Consider the following 17,444-nt stretch of genomic DNA (forward strand, 5'->3'; position numbering starts at 1 on the left):
GTGATCCGTCGGGGCAAGGAAGCGACCGCTGGCTCCACCTACGAAGGCACGACGAGTCGGAAGAGAGAGAGAGGCCGGTTTCCCCGTCGCCCGCGCGCTTTTCGAACTCGCGCGCGGGCTTGAATTATCCTCGCGCTATCGTCAGGTAAGCGACTAATCCGCGCGATTCCGCGGCCTGTCTTCACGCGCAAACAAGAACGGCGGAGTCGTCTCACGTCGCGTCGCATCGCGTCACGTCGCGCATGTAGTCAAGTAGTCTCGCGAATCGCGATTGCCGGATACGGCAATTCGCCTCGTGTTGTATAGATATACGCGCGATATCGCGCGAGTTACGTAGGAGACGAAGGCGAAACGAAACGGGTTTCTTTTCTCCGTAATGCGGAGGCGTAAAGGAAAGACAAAATTCTCGCGTTTCTTTCCCTCTTTTTTTCCTTTTCTCCGTCGAGCGCGCGACGCCGTGTCCTGAAAATCGATAAAAAAAAGAAAGAGGAAGGGTTCATTCAACGGGAGAGGGGTGGCGTACCTCTTCGATCGCGCGGCAAAACGCGGATGCTGCGAGCGCACCGAATTTCACACCGGCGACAGTGCCCGGTTTCTCGCCGAAGCCATACACGCTGCAGGGAGAAACGCGTGTTCCCTTTCCTGTCGAGCGTGTCTTGTCGCCTGTACCGAAGACGTTGCGCGAATTTCTTTCTCATTTTTTTTTGCTGTCGCACGTGGCGAGATTTAAACCGACGGCGCGAGCTGGCGGGGTATCGGCGCGGCTTATCCGAAATTCAGGTTGGAGGCGTTTTATCGATCCTATCTACGCGTCGCGTGGGCAGTACCTCCTGACATCCGATTCGTTGCGCACGTCAGACGGAAATATAGGCGCCCAGATAGAATCCGGGGTGACAATGAATTCGCCATGGCGACCGCCGTCAAGTCCGCGAGGTGGTGGAGGAAGGGTATAGAGCGCGAGCGCGGGATATCCTCTTCTTCCCCTCTTTCCCTTACCCTCGTGAGGGAAGCTGCGCCTCCCCCCCCCCCCGCCCACTGCGCCAGCTCTCATCCGAGAGGACCGTCCGTGTGACTGGCGAAAGTCATTCACTTCTTCTTTCGCGGGATTTTAACTTCCCGCCGGTTTTTACCGGATAACACCGGCGATAACGAGAGGCGAAGCCGAGGGCAAGCGATAATAAAGCGTGCGTCCTTCTCCCGAAAATCGGCTGCTGGGAACGCCGAAAGAGAAAGGCGCGACCTCCGGCGCGATCATTGAGAATATTCGACCGCGCGCCCGCACGCACGCGCGTGCGATTCGGCATGATTTTTTGCTTCATCCCGTCGCGTCTCGCCCGTCGATTTATCTCTCTCTCTCTCTCTCTCTTCTCCTCGTTCGCGCTTTCCCGCCTCGCCAACTCCACCCTTCTCTCGCGCGCTTTTCGAACGCGTGGCATGAACGTCCCACACGCGCGCGCGGCTCTCCTAGCCGCGCCAACACCGTGCTATAAAGAAGCAACTTAACGTCGCGCCGCCACAGTCTCGCGATCGTCGCCGCGTCGCGCGTGCAGAAACTGGGATCCTCGTTATCCAGGAGCGCGACCGATCGCGACACCGACGTACGTATTATACACACGCACGACACGACACGATACGATACGGTACGATATGATACGATACTTCCGTCCATCCGTCCGTTCATTCGTCCGTCCATCCATCCATCCATCCATCCATCCATCCATCCATCCGTTCGTTCGTTCACGCACGATAATGTGCGACCAGTTACGCGGCGCGTTACGATAATCGTTGTTGCTGTGTCGTCTTCGGCCGTGCGCGAGCGTTTTGTGACGCTGTTCGACGACGTGAGAACTTAGAAAACGCGGCTGTTGCGTTCCACAACGAGCGACGCCACGACGACGCGAGGGAAAACGAAAGTAAACCGCTCGGGGTAGGGAATTTCCTACGGCGGGGGGAAAGGGGGGAGGGAGGTGAAAATGAGAGGAGAGAGAGCTGCAAGTTCCAACCCCTTTGAAATTGTGTGCGACGTGTTTATCGCAACGACGAACAATGGTGCACGTATATCGCCGCCTTGATGACTGGCACGCAACACGGCTGTCTCGGGTGCCTCGATTTACGTGCTCCCGTGTGTACGCGAGAGCTCGTATCGATTCGCGAAAAGAATCACCCGCATGCGTCCGGTCGCGTTACAAAATCAAGTTATCATCCGCGCGCGGCGGCCTTAATTCACCTCGGGCTTTAGTTACACACAGGTGTTTCTGCAGAAACGATCAGGGGCGGCTTTTCTACCGCTCGGGAAACGGCACAGCACATGCAGCGTCTCGTTAAAATTCCATTACGCTTCAAACAGATACAGCATGTACGAGGATATCGCCGACGATATCTTCATGCATGTTGCTCGCTCGCTTCGATTTGATCCTTTACCTGATTTTTTCTTTTTTTTTTTTTACGCGATTCAATAATTAGTTTTTCCACGCTTATCACGAGGGGAAAATATAAATGACAAAAAAGTTTGACGAAGGCTGTGCGGGTCGTCGTGTACAGTTCGGTACCTCGATTAACGAATGCTTGTGCAAACAATTATGGGAGCCGAAGGTTATCGGAATTAATCGACAACCGAGGCGGCAGACTTGAGAAGCTTTAAATTTGGAACGAGGGCATCTTCGTTAAGGGACACACTTGGGACCTTCCCCGACCTTTCCCGTCCCACGCGCTCGATTGCACGCCGCGAAGTTGTAAGGCGTGATAAACGCCGAATCGGCGAACGTTGCTCGGGGCGTGAAACGGGGCTATTCCGCGCGATTAGCTCACTGGTCGATCTTTTCTGTGTACGGCAATTAAAGTTGTCAAACCACTCAACGCGCGTCTCGCAAACGTCGCGTCCCAAGCCCTCCCCTTCCGTTTTCTACGTCGCCGATGCTAATCGAATCGGATGCATGCGAATGCGCAAACTTGCTCAATAACAACGATCGCGAATAAATTACGTCGCGCCTCGGGTGTTAGCTTTACAATCTTCTAACGCGATAAGTACTGTGCTTTAAGTAATTGCAATTATTCAAATTCAAATAATAACTATATGTAATAATATTACAAATAATATTACTATCTAATTCGAGAGAAAGAGAGACAGAAAGGAGGTGAGAGATGCAATTCAGCAAGATGCTGGTAAATATAATTCTTGCTACATTTTTGATTTACTGCCTCGTCTTTATCAACAGCTGTTTATCTTTTTACCATAAATGTAACATGTTATGTAACGATTACACGCCGCGCACGTGTTGCATCAGTTGCGTTGACTAGAATTCATCGATCGACTTGTTCAAAGAGTAAGAAGGAGAGAGAGGCAGAGAGGGAGAGGGAAAAAGTGTGTGTGAAAGAGAGAGAGAGAGAGGACGAGAGGACGAAAGGGAGGAATGGGAGAAGAAAAAGCTCTTTTTAAGTTTATTTTTATTAGCTCTTTAAAGTAATATTAAGATATTAAATATGGTACGAAATTGGAGAGGAAAAAAAGAGATGTTGAGTCTGATGACATGTACTTCTCGTACATTGACAAGTGTCAAAGCTTAACGACCGACATCTGTACCGCTGGGCGCGCGTACGCCGAAAGAGTAAACAGTAACGAGATCGGATTAATGTATTCGAGCGGATTTGTTTGCGCTGTCGCGAAGAGCACTCGTTTTCCCCGACGTAAAACGTTATGTAAAAACACAACCGGCGATTATTGCTCATTAATATCGTGCGTTTGATCACGAGCCGTACTCGGCGACGTTAAAAATAAATGCTAAAACACGTCGATATAGGCGGAGTCCTGTGTAGCGGGAGGAGGTTTTAAAAGGCTTTAGGGACATCAAGATTCAGCGCATTATCAATATTAACAGCGCGTCGTTAATGTTCTGTTGCAGATAACAACAAAGGCGACTGTTTGCTCATCGATCGACGGGTGATATCGTCCTGCGAATCTCGGAGTACTCCGCACACTTCTTGCCATTACCCCCGAGTCTTTCCGAAGGCTGTCTGTCAAAGTGACACTAAAACGATCCTCGTGTCGTCGAAGAGTTAACAACGGAGAGCGAGATTCGCATCAGGAGGAAAAGAGGAAGAGGCAGAGGGAGGGGGAGAAAGAGAGAGAGGGTAGACGCGGAGAGAGGATAGCCCGAAGCGCTGGGAATCCGTTCTCGGATGAGGGAAGGCTTGTTTTCAGCGCGCGAGGGGTACGGTTGTCGAGCGTAGCCGAAACGCGGGAGAAGAATCGCCAGCGTGCGCGGTAACCGCCGGTGGATCATCACAGTCGAGTGCGGACGGACACCGCCGACAAACAATAGGGACCCTGGCCGGTGGCTTCCGATGGGGTCGTGGTAGCCGCTTACTCGCATACGCAAAGCGCGCGCGTATATTCGTAACAGAGTATATATCTCGCGATGATAGGCCAGCCGGTATAGCGGGCAGGAAGAGATCGTCGTATAGGGGGGAAATCGCCATAGCTAATCGTACCACCCAAGGTGGCACAGATTGAGAGCCCCATCAGCATACATCCTCTCCTGGCTAACGAGATACTCAGCGTCCATCCAGTTTGTGCGCGCCGTTACGCCGCTCGTCGCCGATCGACGACGTATGTGTCGTGCGTCAGCTTCCGGATCGGCCCGAATCGCGAATCTCCGCGAATCCCTGCGAACGCTCTAAATTCCACGGAGGGAATTCAGTATACCGTCGCTCTGGAATCGGGCCGGAGGAAGGGAGAGAGAGGGGAAAAAAGAGGAAACCCGTGCGCGCGCTAGCGCGCTAATCGACGTTGGAGCATCTAATCCTTCATCCCCCGTCGTCCACGCGCATGTCCTCGACCTCTTTTTCCTTCGTCCTCCATCGCGTCTCATCCCTCTCGGCTTAAATCCCGCCGCTAGCGTCACCACTTCGAACGTGCCGTGTTCACTCACGAAAAAAAAAAAAAAAAACGGCGACGTTGAGAGGGAGACCAGGGGGACAAGAGAGAGAGTGTGAGACAGAGAGGCAGAGGCAAATTCGCTCTTGGTGCCCCTCGACGATCCAGCTCCGGCGATTCTCTTCCCCATCGGGACGGCCGCCGCTTCCGGCTAACTGGAAGTGAACGCTCTATGTAAACGATTGCCGAGCGCGGTTCTCGTTGGAACGTACAGGACGCAGGAAGCGCATCATGGAAGTGGCAAGCGAGCTGTAAGTACGATCTCCCTCCTATCGCGCGAGATATCTCGCTATTTCTATTTATTTCTCGTCTCCTTAACGATTGCCTATATATGATTTGCAAATGACTCGGTTGATTAATTAACGGCGATATCCTGATCAAGCCTGCGCTTGCATGCACTCGTCGCGATACGCGAATGTCCTTCTCGAAGTAGATTTTTTTTATACTTGTTCTGATGCAACTGCTACTGCAGGTCATTTGTGTGGATTGTATATTTCATATTATTATGATGAGCTATCATCATCGGACTGCTGATAACTACATACGACACGTGTATCGAATAAACTTTGCCCTCTGCCATTTGGACCTTCTTGACCCAGTTCTCCCCGGAATTTAGTGTCTCGTAAAAAAAAGTGCCACGCAATTTTCGATAAGAAAATTTCAAGAACCTACTTTAGGAAATAGTCTTTTCATGATAATATTATTTTATTCGCACGTATTTTTCAACATTTAAAACATAAGCGCGCTTTAATTTCTCAAGTTATTGTAAATTTTGATTATTATTATTTTTCAGACTTTTATGTACTGTTTATAGCAGCTTTAATGCTTTTAATCTAAGAATTATTATCGTTTTGCGTGCATACATTTGTCGCGTGGCAAAACGTAAATCGTTCATATTGGTTTATTTAGGTTGCATGTTGACTTTTAGGCTTGATTAAAATGGATTTTAATTTCACCGATAAATTATGCATAATATGGAACAATCTCTTCCTCGTGGCGATACCGTGTATCTTTGATTTCAGCAATATTTTTTGCTCACGCGGTAATCACGTGATAAAATATGCGTGAGTTTACGACGATTCCAATCGCGTTCAAGCTAAATTTTAAATTAGTATTTTTAGTCATTTAAAATTACCGTGAATTGGTCATAACTCTTCATTTATAATTTAGTCATTAAATCGTAAATGAAGAGTTACAATCTAGTCACGATCTAGTCACGATAGAAGTTAATGATGTGCTAATCGCACCTTACATAATAATTTAGAATTCAGCTGAAACGCATAAACGTTAAGCTTACGATTGAAATCGTCGTAACTGACGCATATTTTTTTATCGCAATATAATACGATCTAAACTTCGTTTATCGCGCGGCTAAATCGTAGAAAAAATATCGCAACGATTAGAAGAAAATAAATATTACAAGAACGAGAGAGGGCGTGTATCGCGCGCGTTATCTCATATTCCATCGCCGGTTTCCCGATAAAATGCAAGCATGCAGCGTATCGTTCACGACTTCCGTCTGAAGTCTGATTGTGCAGAAGTCTGAGTTCGAAAATTAAGACGCGATATTTTACGATAATTTAATTCATCACGAATTTATCGCCACCTACAAATCGCAAGTCTCATTTCAATGGCGAGTACTCGCACACCGGTGAATGGTATACCGTCACCCCGCGTGCGTACCTATATATACATATACATATATCGCGTATGCAGTTGATCCATTATACGTCGCATCGTATATCGCATTCAGCGACAGCGAGATTCATTGGCACAGAATTCCATAATGGGCAACAGCGGGCGCTCGCCGGCTGCTCATTAAATCATTGTTAAGCCCCGTTCTTTGTGATAAGGAACAGAGGAGGGAGCAAGACGACGACGGTTACGCGCGCGCACGCAGCGCAGTGCAACGCATAAGAAATCGTCGTCAATTGTAATGAGAATGTGCGTAGATGCAGCTTCCGCGGCAGCGCAGTCTGTTGACGAACTTCTTGCCCCGAAAGGGGTGAGAGGGCCGAGGGGGAAACGCGCGTCGCGCGATTGTTTTAGACTACAATTCGCGGCAGAATTTTATTTTAATAATATAGTTTCGTACATCGCGTGCATTCTGATATACCTATATATAAGTATACGTGATTCGCATTACGCACTCGCTTCTGCGTTTTCAGCTCTCTTTTGAATTACACGGCAGAAAGGATTATATAAAAGATTCCGGATGTACGGATCAAATAGATCGTTTAAATTGCACCTTGAAGCCCGATGACGGAGGCTTCTCGATTACAGAAAAAAAAGTGTAACAAAAATTATAATTAAACGAAACATGCGAACGCGAGAGACACATCCGGCCTGGGGAGTACGCCAATGAAATGAATTATCGCGAATGCGAAACTGTGCGACGTATATAGAGGTTGCGCGCGTTCATCCTTATTGCTGATAAGAAAATCGTGCACGCCGCCTTTGAACGCTACAACTGCAAATTTATCTCGCATTTTCCCGCGATCGACCGCGATCGATAGAATTTGATTTACAGCGGGCGTGTTTATTTTCACATTTGCGTGAGCAATTCTACGTAATACGTATCGAATTACCTGCTCTTGATGAGCTTTGCATATCGCGTCGACCCGGAGATAACGAATGCCTCGGTATAAAATTTTCACAATTTCGTCGATAATTCTCAAGTCGTCATTAAATCGCGAGATTTACGAGGAAAAAAATTCTCTCTTTCCACGCGATCCCACTGTCGCTCTTCATTCGAAGCCTTGTACCTTGTAAAGATGTCAGTTACAATGTGCACGCGTAATACGTATATAAAACCGGTTACCGTAGCCCGCGTGCTAATTATTCAACTACAGAAGGATAGACGGTAAAGACAGGGGAGTCAAAAGGCTGGACGTTTTTATGGAGGTTTTTATCCGTCGGTCGTATATAACATCGGAGAAATCAGACGCTATTCTGACACGCACTTAAGTCTCTTCGCATGACGTTATATACACGGTACGCGAAATAATCATAACCGAGACGTCAAAATTCGCGGCAAATATTTGCGAAGCAACAAGCCCTATCTTTATATGCGTCTCTATCCGTCTCTTTCTCCCTTTCTGTAAATGAAATATTAAGCTTTAACGCGTCTGAGTAGTACAGAGAATCTTTTTAGGCTTACATCCAATGACGTCGGATTTTCAAAATAAACAAGTGAGAGTGAGAGAGAAAGATTTACCTGCATCGGTGTGCTGATGCATTGCATCAGTGTGCAGTGTGCTCTCTTACGTAAGCGCGTATTCAACAAGTTGTTTGGCCGAGGATAATTTTGGACCTTTTACCCGAGCCAACGTCGCGGCATTGGAGTATTTAGCACGATGTCACGTGTCACTCCGCGATGTCTCGAGTCCAATTAATGTTTACCTTTAATCGATTTATTCGTCCATTCATTGTCCCCGCTTTGTATTCGGGACGATTAAAAAACTGGAGCGTGAGAGAGACGGCGCGCAAAGAGGCCTGTATATTATTCCCGTTTCTATAACTGCGCTTAATTCTCTCTTCCACGCTGATCTCTTCTGACAAATTGCGCCAACTTATTATTCCTACTTCTAGCCACGCTTAATCCTATAGCCGCGCTAATTCATTTTAATCGGTTGCGGCTGTATTTTAACAAGCGTGCGGTCTTCACGCAAACATACAAGTGCACGCCGATCGGCGATTTTGCGCTTTCCGCGAAACACGTATGGTGCCATTTGCCGCGTTCAAGAGCCGTAAAAATTTTTATTTCCGCCGTCACATCTCGTTAAACCGAAAAGGTTACAATTGACCCGTTATTCGAGACGAGCCGGCGTTGAACACTCGACAAGGTGATACCCTTTAACTCTGGTATTCAGTGCGATTCGTTGAGCGCCGTCGATTAACTGTAACATAAAACCGCGCAAAAAAAAACATACAGTGCAAAAGTATATATAGAGAGACTCGGCCGGAAACGGACGACGCGTTTTATCATCAGCGTGTGGTCCGGCATTAATTCTCAGGGACGATATTTTCCCATCTGCCCCGCCGCACGTGTGTTCAGTCCGGATTGTTTTTCAACGGTCGCGTGAGGCCAATCGTGTCAACCCGGCATCTGCGAATGACGTTGCGCGCCCGAGTGTACATAGTTCGCGCGATCGACGGATTAACTGGCACAATTAAAGTCATCTTGTACGTCGTCGTCGCCGCGTCGTTCGTTCGTTTACCTCGAAATTCTCATTCATCGCGAGGCCACTCGTGCTCCCGTTCGCGTCCGCCGCGCGGCGCGTGATGAATATCACATTGCGAAATCTAATGGAAAAATCCCGATCCCCGTTAGCTTGTTGAGGCACAGTTGTTTGGGAGACGTCTTGACGATAAGATAAAAATACCGGGCCAGTGGGTCAGCAAGGACGCCACGAAGTAGGCCATCTTCCCCCTTCCCCCCCCTTCCCCCCCCTTCCCCCCGTGACATATTACCGTATCGGCGCGGATTTGCGCCGGAACTTCGGTACGAGGGACGGAAATAATGGAAACACATCCGCGAAACGATCCGTGACGAACGCCCACGCGTTGCGTGCGCGGCTGTCCGTGGTCTCCTCCGTCGTTACCGTGAGCCTGGAAGCTTTCGTAAGCTTGGAAATTTGTCGCACCGCACCGCGCCCTCTCCTTCGCGTGCAGTTATTAACTTTTAAACCACCACGCCCAAAAAACTCACACTAATCACAATGTCGGTCTAACAGACCGCTTTACTTATACTTCCGCTAATTTTATAAGTTTAATTATAATAAAAATGTATGTTTTCTTAATATTTGTTGATGGGAAAAAGGAAAACTATAATATGTTTTAATTATGCCTCAATAATGTGAGGGTTAACAAAAAAATCTTATGTACAATAAAAATAAAATATATTTAAATGGTGAAAAATAAGAAAATTATTGACAAGTAACGTTTCAATAGCGGTCTGTGAGGCCGATATAGTGGTTTAAAGGTTAACGCGGGCCACGCACGAGAGACCGGTGCAGTATTCGATTGGGCGCGAGCTGCCGTCACGTTTACCGCGCGGTTTATAACACTCGCGAGTGCCTGCACCCGGAAGCTCTTCGAGGTGGAAGAACTTGGCAGAGATCGCGCCAAGTGTGCAACATTGGTCCACGCCGTGCAGGCACCGAACATTGCTCTTGTTAAATTACGCGGTAATCCGACACTTCTGTTTTCGACTCGTCCGACAAAATGAGCGGGATTTATCGGCGACGTTATATTAACACCGATGACGTCACCGGCAATCATCAGCATATATTAGGACGCAACGGGGCGTCCTTCGTCGCGACAAGCGTTAGATGCGCGACCAGCCCGCGTCCTTGATCGATGACGCAACCGCGGATAAAAAAATTATGCTCGAGCGAGTGTATCTCTCTCCGACCGGTTCTCCGAGCGCGGCACGTGCGATCGAGATACTCGTCGTCGAGTCGGGTCGGTGACATCTTACAATGACAGTTTTTGCGTAAGCCCAAAGATAAAGACGACTGACAGATTGTGTGTACGTATTCATTCTAATGACTCTCCTTTTGGCCCACGCAAACGGACTCGGTTCATCACCTTTGCCTTTTACGTCCCTTTACGCCGTCGCACGCATAATCACGCGGAACAAATTTCGCGTTGAAATCGCATCGCTCGACTTGTAAAAACTGCTACAGACTTGAGCCGACAACAAAAAGTCGTGCGATTGCATACGCGAGACGTATTTATTTATGCCGCATGGAAATACCGATGAATACGGCAAAGCGTCACGAAGCGTGATCATCTATAAATAAGCGGAGATTTCGCGTTCCAGTTGATTTCATTTTCCAAAAATATATTATATAAGATATTAAGATCTATAATTGAAGTTAATAATTTAAAGTGTTTGTTTTTAATTACAAAAATAATAATAATGCAAAATCGACCTATGCACTTAAAGCGACAAGTTAATATGTTTTCCATGTATTTGCAAAGCTACACCTGCACTGTATTGTCGAATTAAGACAATAAGCGGCGAGAGCTAAAGCACCATTCGCCTGATCCGCTTAATTTCGCAACAGCTCCGCGTATCAGCAAACGCGTATTAGCTTAATAGTGAAAAATACATTCTTAATTGGCACAGATATGTAGCGACATTGTCCAATGGGAGATCGACAGATCGTTATCTTGCGACATTAAAAGATGTTCCTATGATGACAATTTCGCAGTGTAATTCCTCGTATGCCGCCAGCTGCATATACAAATATAATCGCGCGTGGGTTTGCTATCGATACTTCCGCGTATTGTTACGTACCGCATCGCGATAGAGGCGATTCGCCTTGACAGCGCGGACGGTCGTCCCGCTACTCCCGCTGAGCCGTCGTCAGACCGAGTAATCGATCACCAGTCTTATTTCCCGATTTTGAAAAAGTCAGAGGCATTTCTACGCTTTTTTTCCCCCTACGTGACGCGCGCGCGCTTCTTTGCGTTAGCTCGTAGATTTATTTCCTGCGGTGGAACGCGCTGTGCTGAGATTGCGTTATGTGCGCTTCAGAGAATTGCAGGAGATTGGAACCTTGTCAGCTTGAAATAGTCGATGGTTTAAAACAGTTCCCGGTTAACTGCAGAAGAGACCAGTAATGCAACCGAAAGGTGCCAATTTCAATAAATCTGGGTCTAAAAAGAATTGTTTGTGACAACGTTATCGTGTGCGAAGTGCCGCTGCCAACAATCGGGAACCGTGCAAATCGCGCGCGTTAGATACACATACTATAATGAAGTGCTAATTATTGAAGTAAACCGTACGATTGTTCTGGGAATTGGAAGAAGCGCGGTAACGAGAACATTTTTCGATGTAATTCGCGTTATTTAGCGATGCTATGAGCTATTAATTTTTCAGAATAAATTCTAATAATTATTTTAGAAAATCATTTTATAAAATTATTTTATATATTTCCTGGTGCGACTATTATGAATGCTGATGGAATGGGGTAAGCACAATCTATTTATGATTTCGAGCAAGACGTAAGAATAAAAATTAGAAACATTTATCATACGATTCACGTAATCATGACGAGTGAATAAATTTCGTAAGAGCTGGATTCGCAATTTTTAGAGTCTATATATATATATATATATATATATATATATATATATATTATTTATTACTTCTTTTGCTTCAAATTTTACAACATTGAGATAAAATACGTTAACAATTCAGAAATAAAAATGTTATATTTTCAAAGTTAACGTTTCAGACTGACATTAATTGGAATTAACTTTGAATATTTCGTAAGAAGTTATAAATTTCTGGGAGATTATTATACGATTTTGCTGATGTATTTTGGAAGCAATACAGTCTACGTAACAGATGAAAAAATGTCTAACGTATTTATAGGTATACATAGTTATATCACCTGTCGACATACATAAGAATAAACATACATTACGAGTTTTGTTATTGTCTTATCTTTCAACGGTTATGAAAAGTCACGTCCATCACGGAAGATATTAAGTTTCCCAGCTTCTGCCATTCGTACGTTACAGTAGTCGTCTCGAACTCGAAGCGTTTACATGTCGTCTGCGCAGTGTCTCTTAAATTAAATTAAATGTACGCGTATATATTATATATAATAAACAATCTTATCTTTTGCCGAGACACACGCGATCTTACCGTATTTTATCCTCGAAACTCAGAAATAGTACACGTAACAGAAATAATTTGTCCGTATAAGTTGTTCTTAAAAAAATGCTAAAGCTCATATCTCCCAAGATTAACGCGTCAGTGAGTTTCTCGAACGTCAAAAGTTTACGTCATCCTTATAGCAAAACGTTTCTAGTGAAAAGGGGGATTGAAAGGAGAGAGTCTTGCGAAGGAAGAGCGAGAGAAAAATGTTATCAAAGAACGTTATCGATGTGTTCCAGGTCGCCGCTGTCGGGGGCGGAGAATCAGGGCAAGATCAAGGAGAGGAGCTCGTACTACCCTCAAGAGCCCAGCAAGAGGCCGCGGACCGCCGGGCAGAAGATGCGATCGTGTCTGAGCCACAACGCGCTGACCATACTGACGGTCTGCGGCGTGGTGGGCGGCGTGGTACTCGGCATCATCCTGCGCAACACACGCGAGAAATGGACGCCCCGCGAGATCATGTACATCAATTATCTCGGCGACCTGTTCCTGCGGATGCTCAAGAGCTTGATCCTGCCGTTGATCATCTCGAGTCTGATATCGGCCATCGGCTCGCTCGATCTGTCGCTCAGCGGCAGAATCGGCGCGCGCGCGATCGGCTACTACATGGTCACGACCATCTGCGCGGTTATCCTAGGTCAGTGCGAAAGCCTAATTTAGCCTCTATACGATCGCGCGGTACAATTATTTATTAAAGCCGCGTCGAGAATTATCTTGCATTACGGGATAAGAGCGGCGCGGCGCGCGTGATAAGCTCAGAAGAAACCTGCGGACCAAAAGTGTCTAGGCGCGTAATTAATACGAATGGATAAGATGCACGATTGTGCGCGTATCTTCAACGCAACAGCTGGATGCATTTAGCGTTTTAAATAACGTATTACGAAGGTTAAACGATTGCTCGGCATCAAACGGCGCGATCACAGAATCGCACATGGCATCTCGGACGTCGCGACAGAGCGCGCGGGAGCTATAAACGATTACGTTTCTCAGAAACGGTGAACGCGACAAGCGGCAGACACAACCCCGCATTTACATATCTGGTTGCAGAAGGGAATGCGCCTGATAGCCCTGAATTCTCGTGACTCATCTCGGTTAATTAACGCCGAGCACGGCCCCGAGCCGGCAAGAATCGGGCGCGAACGACCCGCGTCAGACAACACAAATTAGCGGCGAATCACTCGGTGGCGTTATCGCGAGGGGAGAGTTCGCGTCGCTTTACAATATTTTTGCAACAACGGACAAATATGACGTTTTATATTGTGCCGATACGGAGATTACGCCGGTTATAACTCGACACTCTGCTTACGTATCGCAATCACGCTCGACCTTTCCTCTACCGTCTACTTCTTTTTTTTCTTTGTGGCATTATCGCGCCAGCTGAATAATTGCTATTTCTCGTCGTTGTGTCATCGTTACTTATCTCGCCGGTTTTTTTTATTGCGACCGCTAACCTTTTTTGCCGCTAGTTTGCTCCCGCGATTGATCACAAGCGAATGAAAAAAAAAAAGATGCAAAATGTCTAACTGCATGCTGATAGCGCGTAAACTCTAAATCTTGTAATTAGGTATAATTCTGGTCGTCTCGATTCAACCTGGTGTCGGTAGTTCCGCCGCGGAGACCAAAAGGCCGGCGCAAAATGTTTCCACAGTCGACACGTTGATGGACCTAGTTAGAAACATGTTTCCGCCAAATCTCGTGCAGGCCTGTGTCGCTCAACATCGAACCGAGCCTAAGTTACCTGAGAATTCCAGTAGTAAGCATTTTTTTTCACCGGTTAAATAAGCGTTAATTGGCATTTTCGCTCAAAAATTTCACGTTTAAATTGATGTTTGTTAGTTCCTATGGAGGAATGGGAACTCGAGGAGAAGATAGTCTCGGGCTCCAATATCCTCGGTCTCGTCGTATTCGCGACGGTGATGGGCATCACTCTCGGTAAAATGGGGCCGCAGGCGAAGCCACTGCTGAGCTTCTTCGAATCGCTGTCCGGCGCTATGATGCAGATCACCAGCTGGGTCATATGGTAAGACTCGCAAATATAAATCGTTATAAAGTATCAATCGTTTCTCGAAACGCATTAATTTTCCCCAAAGAAAATTCGCGTAACCGTCGACGATCGCGCAATTTTGTGCACGATAATCCTATCGTACGAGATATATAAATTCATCTCGACTCGCGTCGTTTCTTCTTCATCGCGTTATATTCTTCGAATTAAGGAACTCGGGTACATTTTCGTGTGTTGCAGGTTGTCGCCGATCGGCGTGCTCTCTCTAGTCGCCTCGAAAATTACGGAGATGAAGTCGCTCGACGAGATAGTCGGCCAGCTCGGAATGTACTTCCTGACCGTGTTGGTCGCCCTGATGATACACGGCTTCCTGGTGCTGCCCGGGATGTACTTCCTCCTCACGAAGAAGAACCCTTATTCGTACATCTCAAATATGGCGGAAGCGCTCGTCACTGCCTTCGGCACGTCCTCGAGCTCGGCGACGCTGCCGCTCGCCATCAGCTGTCTCGAAGAGAAAAACGGCATCGATCCGCGTGTCACCAGATTTGTCATGCCGATAGGTGCTACCGTAAACATGGACGGTACCGCCTTGTACGAAGCTGTAGCTGCCATTTTCATCTCGCAAGTGCGTAAGGTCCCTCTTTCCTTCGGACAGCTGGTAGCGGTAAGGTGAGCTTTCCTTTTCCATTTAAGTCTCTCCATTCGTCTCGCGAAGAAAGCTTTATTTCTGTTTAATCTATTTAATTTATTTATTCTATTTAATCTTGTTGCAGTATCACGGCGACCGCTGCCAGTATCGGCGCGGCTGGAATTCCGCAGGCCGGCCTAGTGACCATGGTGATGGTATTGGACACAGTACGACTTCCGGCCAACGACGTCTTCTTAATTATCGCGGTCGACTGGTTACTGTAAGTGTGCTCCCCCCCCCCCTCCCTTCCGTTACAATTTTAAGGAGCATCCTTTAATATGCACCTCGCACATCATTCGCAGAGATCGCTGCAGGACGACCATTAACGTCATCGGCGACTCGCTAGGGGCAGGAATCGTTCAGCATCTCAGCAGGAACGAGCTCACGGCGTTGCCGCACGCCACGCAGCAGACGCAAAACGGAGCCGACTGTCACGCGACCACGTCGATATGAGCTGAGGGGGTGTTCGTTAATCGTTGAAATCCGCGTCTCCGACGACCGGTGATTACGAAATCTTCGAGAGCTTCGCGATCGGAGGATCGACCATCCACGGCATGGCAAAGCATATCGGCAAAACTTATAATCGCGCGCGGCTTATCGTTGAAATGTTGCCATAACATACTGCGAAGAACTTGCGAGAGTTCCGAGAATTTAAGAATATATGCGAGAGAATATTAACTAAAATCAATGATTAGAGTTAAGAGAGTTACGAATAAATTTATGGACGACAACATGATATTACTTGTTACAGCCGTGTCATGTCTGAGATTTCTAATTTCCGACTTCTCTTTTTTTATAAGTTATAGAATTTCGAGGACTATATATATAAATATATACAGCGCCCCGTTGACGGGTATATCTATATACATTTTCAATCGTACAATACGGTCGACGGATCGCGAGACGCGATCCCTTGACAAAGTGTGTTCTTGCATACTCAGTAAGTGTTCCGTTTTTACCTTAGCCAAATAATAATCGATTTAGTTATTAATTACCCCTAATACGCGAACCAAACTATGAACGAAGGGAGCAATCGACACACTGTACCACCGTATCGTATAATGCCATAATCTGCGATAAACGCACGCGGAATGTGCCCGCGGGCGTGCGCGAATCTCTCAGTTCAGTTGCCTGTATATGCAAGTACTATAAGGAAAGAAAAGAAAAGAAAAACAAGGATTACTTTGGTTGTCGTTTAATTGACATTCATTCCGCGATACAAAATGAAAGTTTAACGTAACGATAGGCCGGTTAAAAAATTATTAACGCGCAGCTCGCGGTGCGAGCGACAAGCGTTTTTTTCAGATTATTTTGGAAAATCTAAGATAAGCTTGTGAAACTAAATACTTCTTAACTTTAGTCATCGTAGGTCCCCTTACTAAGCGAATCTGCTTGTAAAATGTATAAGTATATAGTATATACATGTATACATATTTGTCTTCCATTTTTGCGTTTGACGAGAAAATTATTACGCTTATATGATTTATCGCGACGTGTGAAACTAAAAAGCACGTTTAATCATTTCGTTCGAGCCGCATAATTCGTATATAAGTCCGATCTTTCTCCGCGAGTTATCTACGTTTCTTCAGAAGATTGCATTTAAGTTTGCGGAAACTCTCGGTATTTCGATCGATCATAAAACAATCTCCGTGATCTGAGAAATCGACTTTACCATTGTCCGACAAGGCAAGGAGTGTCTCGAAGTTCTTATTGTTACTTCTTTTTTTCTATATGATGACAATAGAAGAGCGAGAGATTACGTGTGTGATTCTCGCTCGCGCGCGTATTTTTCCGCGGCGATGCGCATTAGAAAGTATCCCAGATAACACAAAAGTCTAAAATCGACGCATAAGAAGTCTTTTTTTTTTTAAGTCTTTTTGACAGCTTTTAGATAGTTCTCGCAGAAGTGTCTAAAAAACATTTAAAAGATAATCTAATGCGTCAATTTTAAACTTAACATTGTCTGGAACGTATGTCGTCGTCGCGCAGTTTGTGCCATAAAATTATTGCCATCGTGTCTCGAGCGTAGCTTTTACACCTACTTGATATCCAGTGAATAAAAGCAGACTTAATAAGTTCGATGCCATTAGCCAGTCAACCGCGGGACTTAACCCTTAAGTATGAAGGCAACGTCGATCATTTC

General features: G+C 46.3%; 2 protein-coding genes across 6 annotated transcripts in view; one reads left to right on the plus strand and one right to left on the minus strand.

Moving 5' to 3' along the window:
* Positions 1-17,444, minus strand: part of LOC105448925 (single-stranded DNA-binding protein 3) — a 46,237-nt gene that overhangs the window by 26,988 nt on the left and 1,805 nt on the right. The window lies entirely within an intron of this gene.
* On the plus strand, positions 1,495-16,718 carry LOC105448923 (excitatory amino acid transporter 1-like). Of its 5 annotated transcripts, none has more exons than XM_011687790.1 (8): positions 1,495-1,640; positions 3,900-5,184; positions 12,851-13,248; positions 14,176-14,364; positions 14,448-14,631; positions 14,854-15,282; positions 15,387-15,521; positions 15,604-16,718. In XM_011687790.1, the coding sequence occupies exons 2-8, from the start codon at positions 5,165-5,167 to the stop codon at positions 15,752-15,754; spliced, it is 1,506 nt and encodes a 501-aa protein (XP_011686092.1). In that variant the 5' UTR covers positions 1,495-1,640; positions 3,900-5,164; the 3' UTR covers positions 15,755-16,718. The 5 variants fall into 5 exon arrangements, with proteins under 5 accessions (XP_011686092.1, XP_011686090.1, XP_011686091.1 ...); XM_011687788.1 differs by having other exon boundaries at positions 1,495-1,598; XM_011687789.1 differs by lacking the exon at positions 1,495-1,640 and adding an exon at positions 1,685-3,162.

This window comes from Wasmannia auropunctata, unplaced genomic scaffold (assembly GCF_000956235.1).
Source record: "Wasmannia auropunctata unplaced genomic scaffold, wasmannia.A_1.0 LD336078.1, whole genome shotgun sequence".
In the NCBI taxonomy this organism is placed as follows: Eukaryota; Metazoa; Arthropoda; class Insecta; order Hymenoptera; family Formicidae; genus Wasmannia; species Wasmannia auropunctata.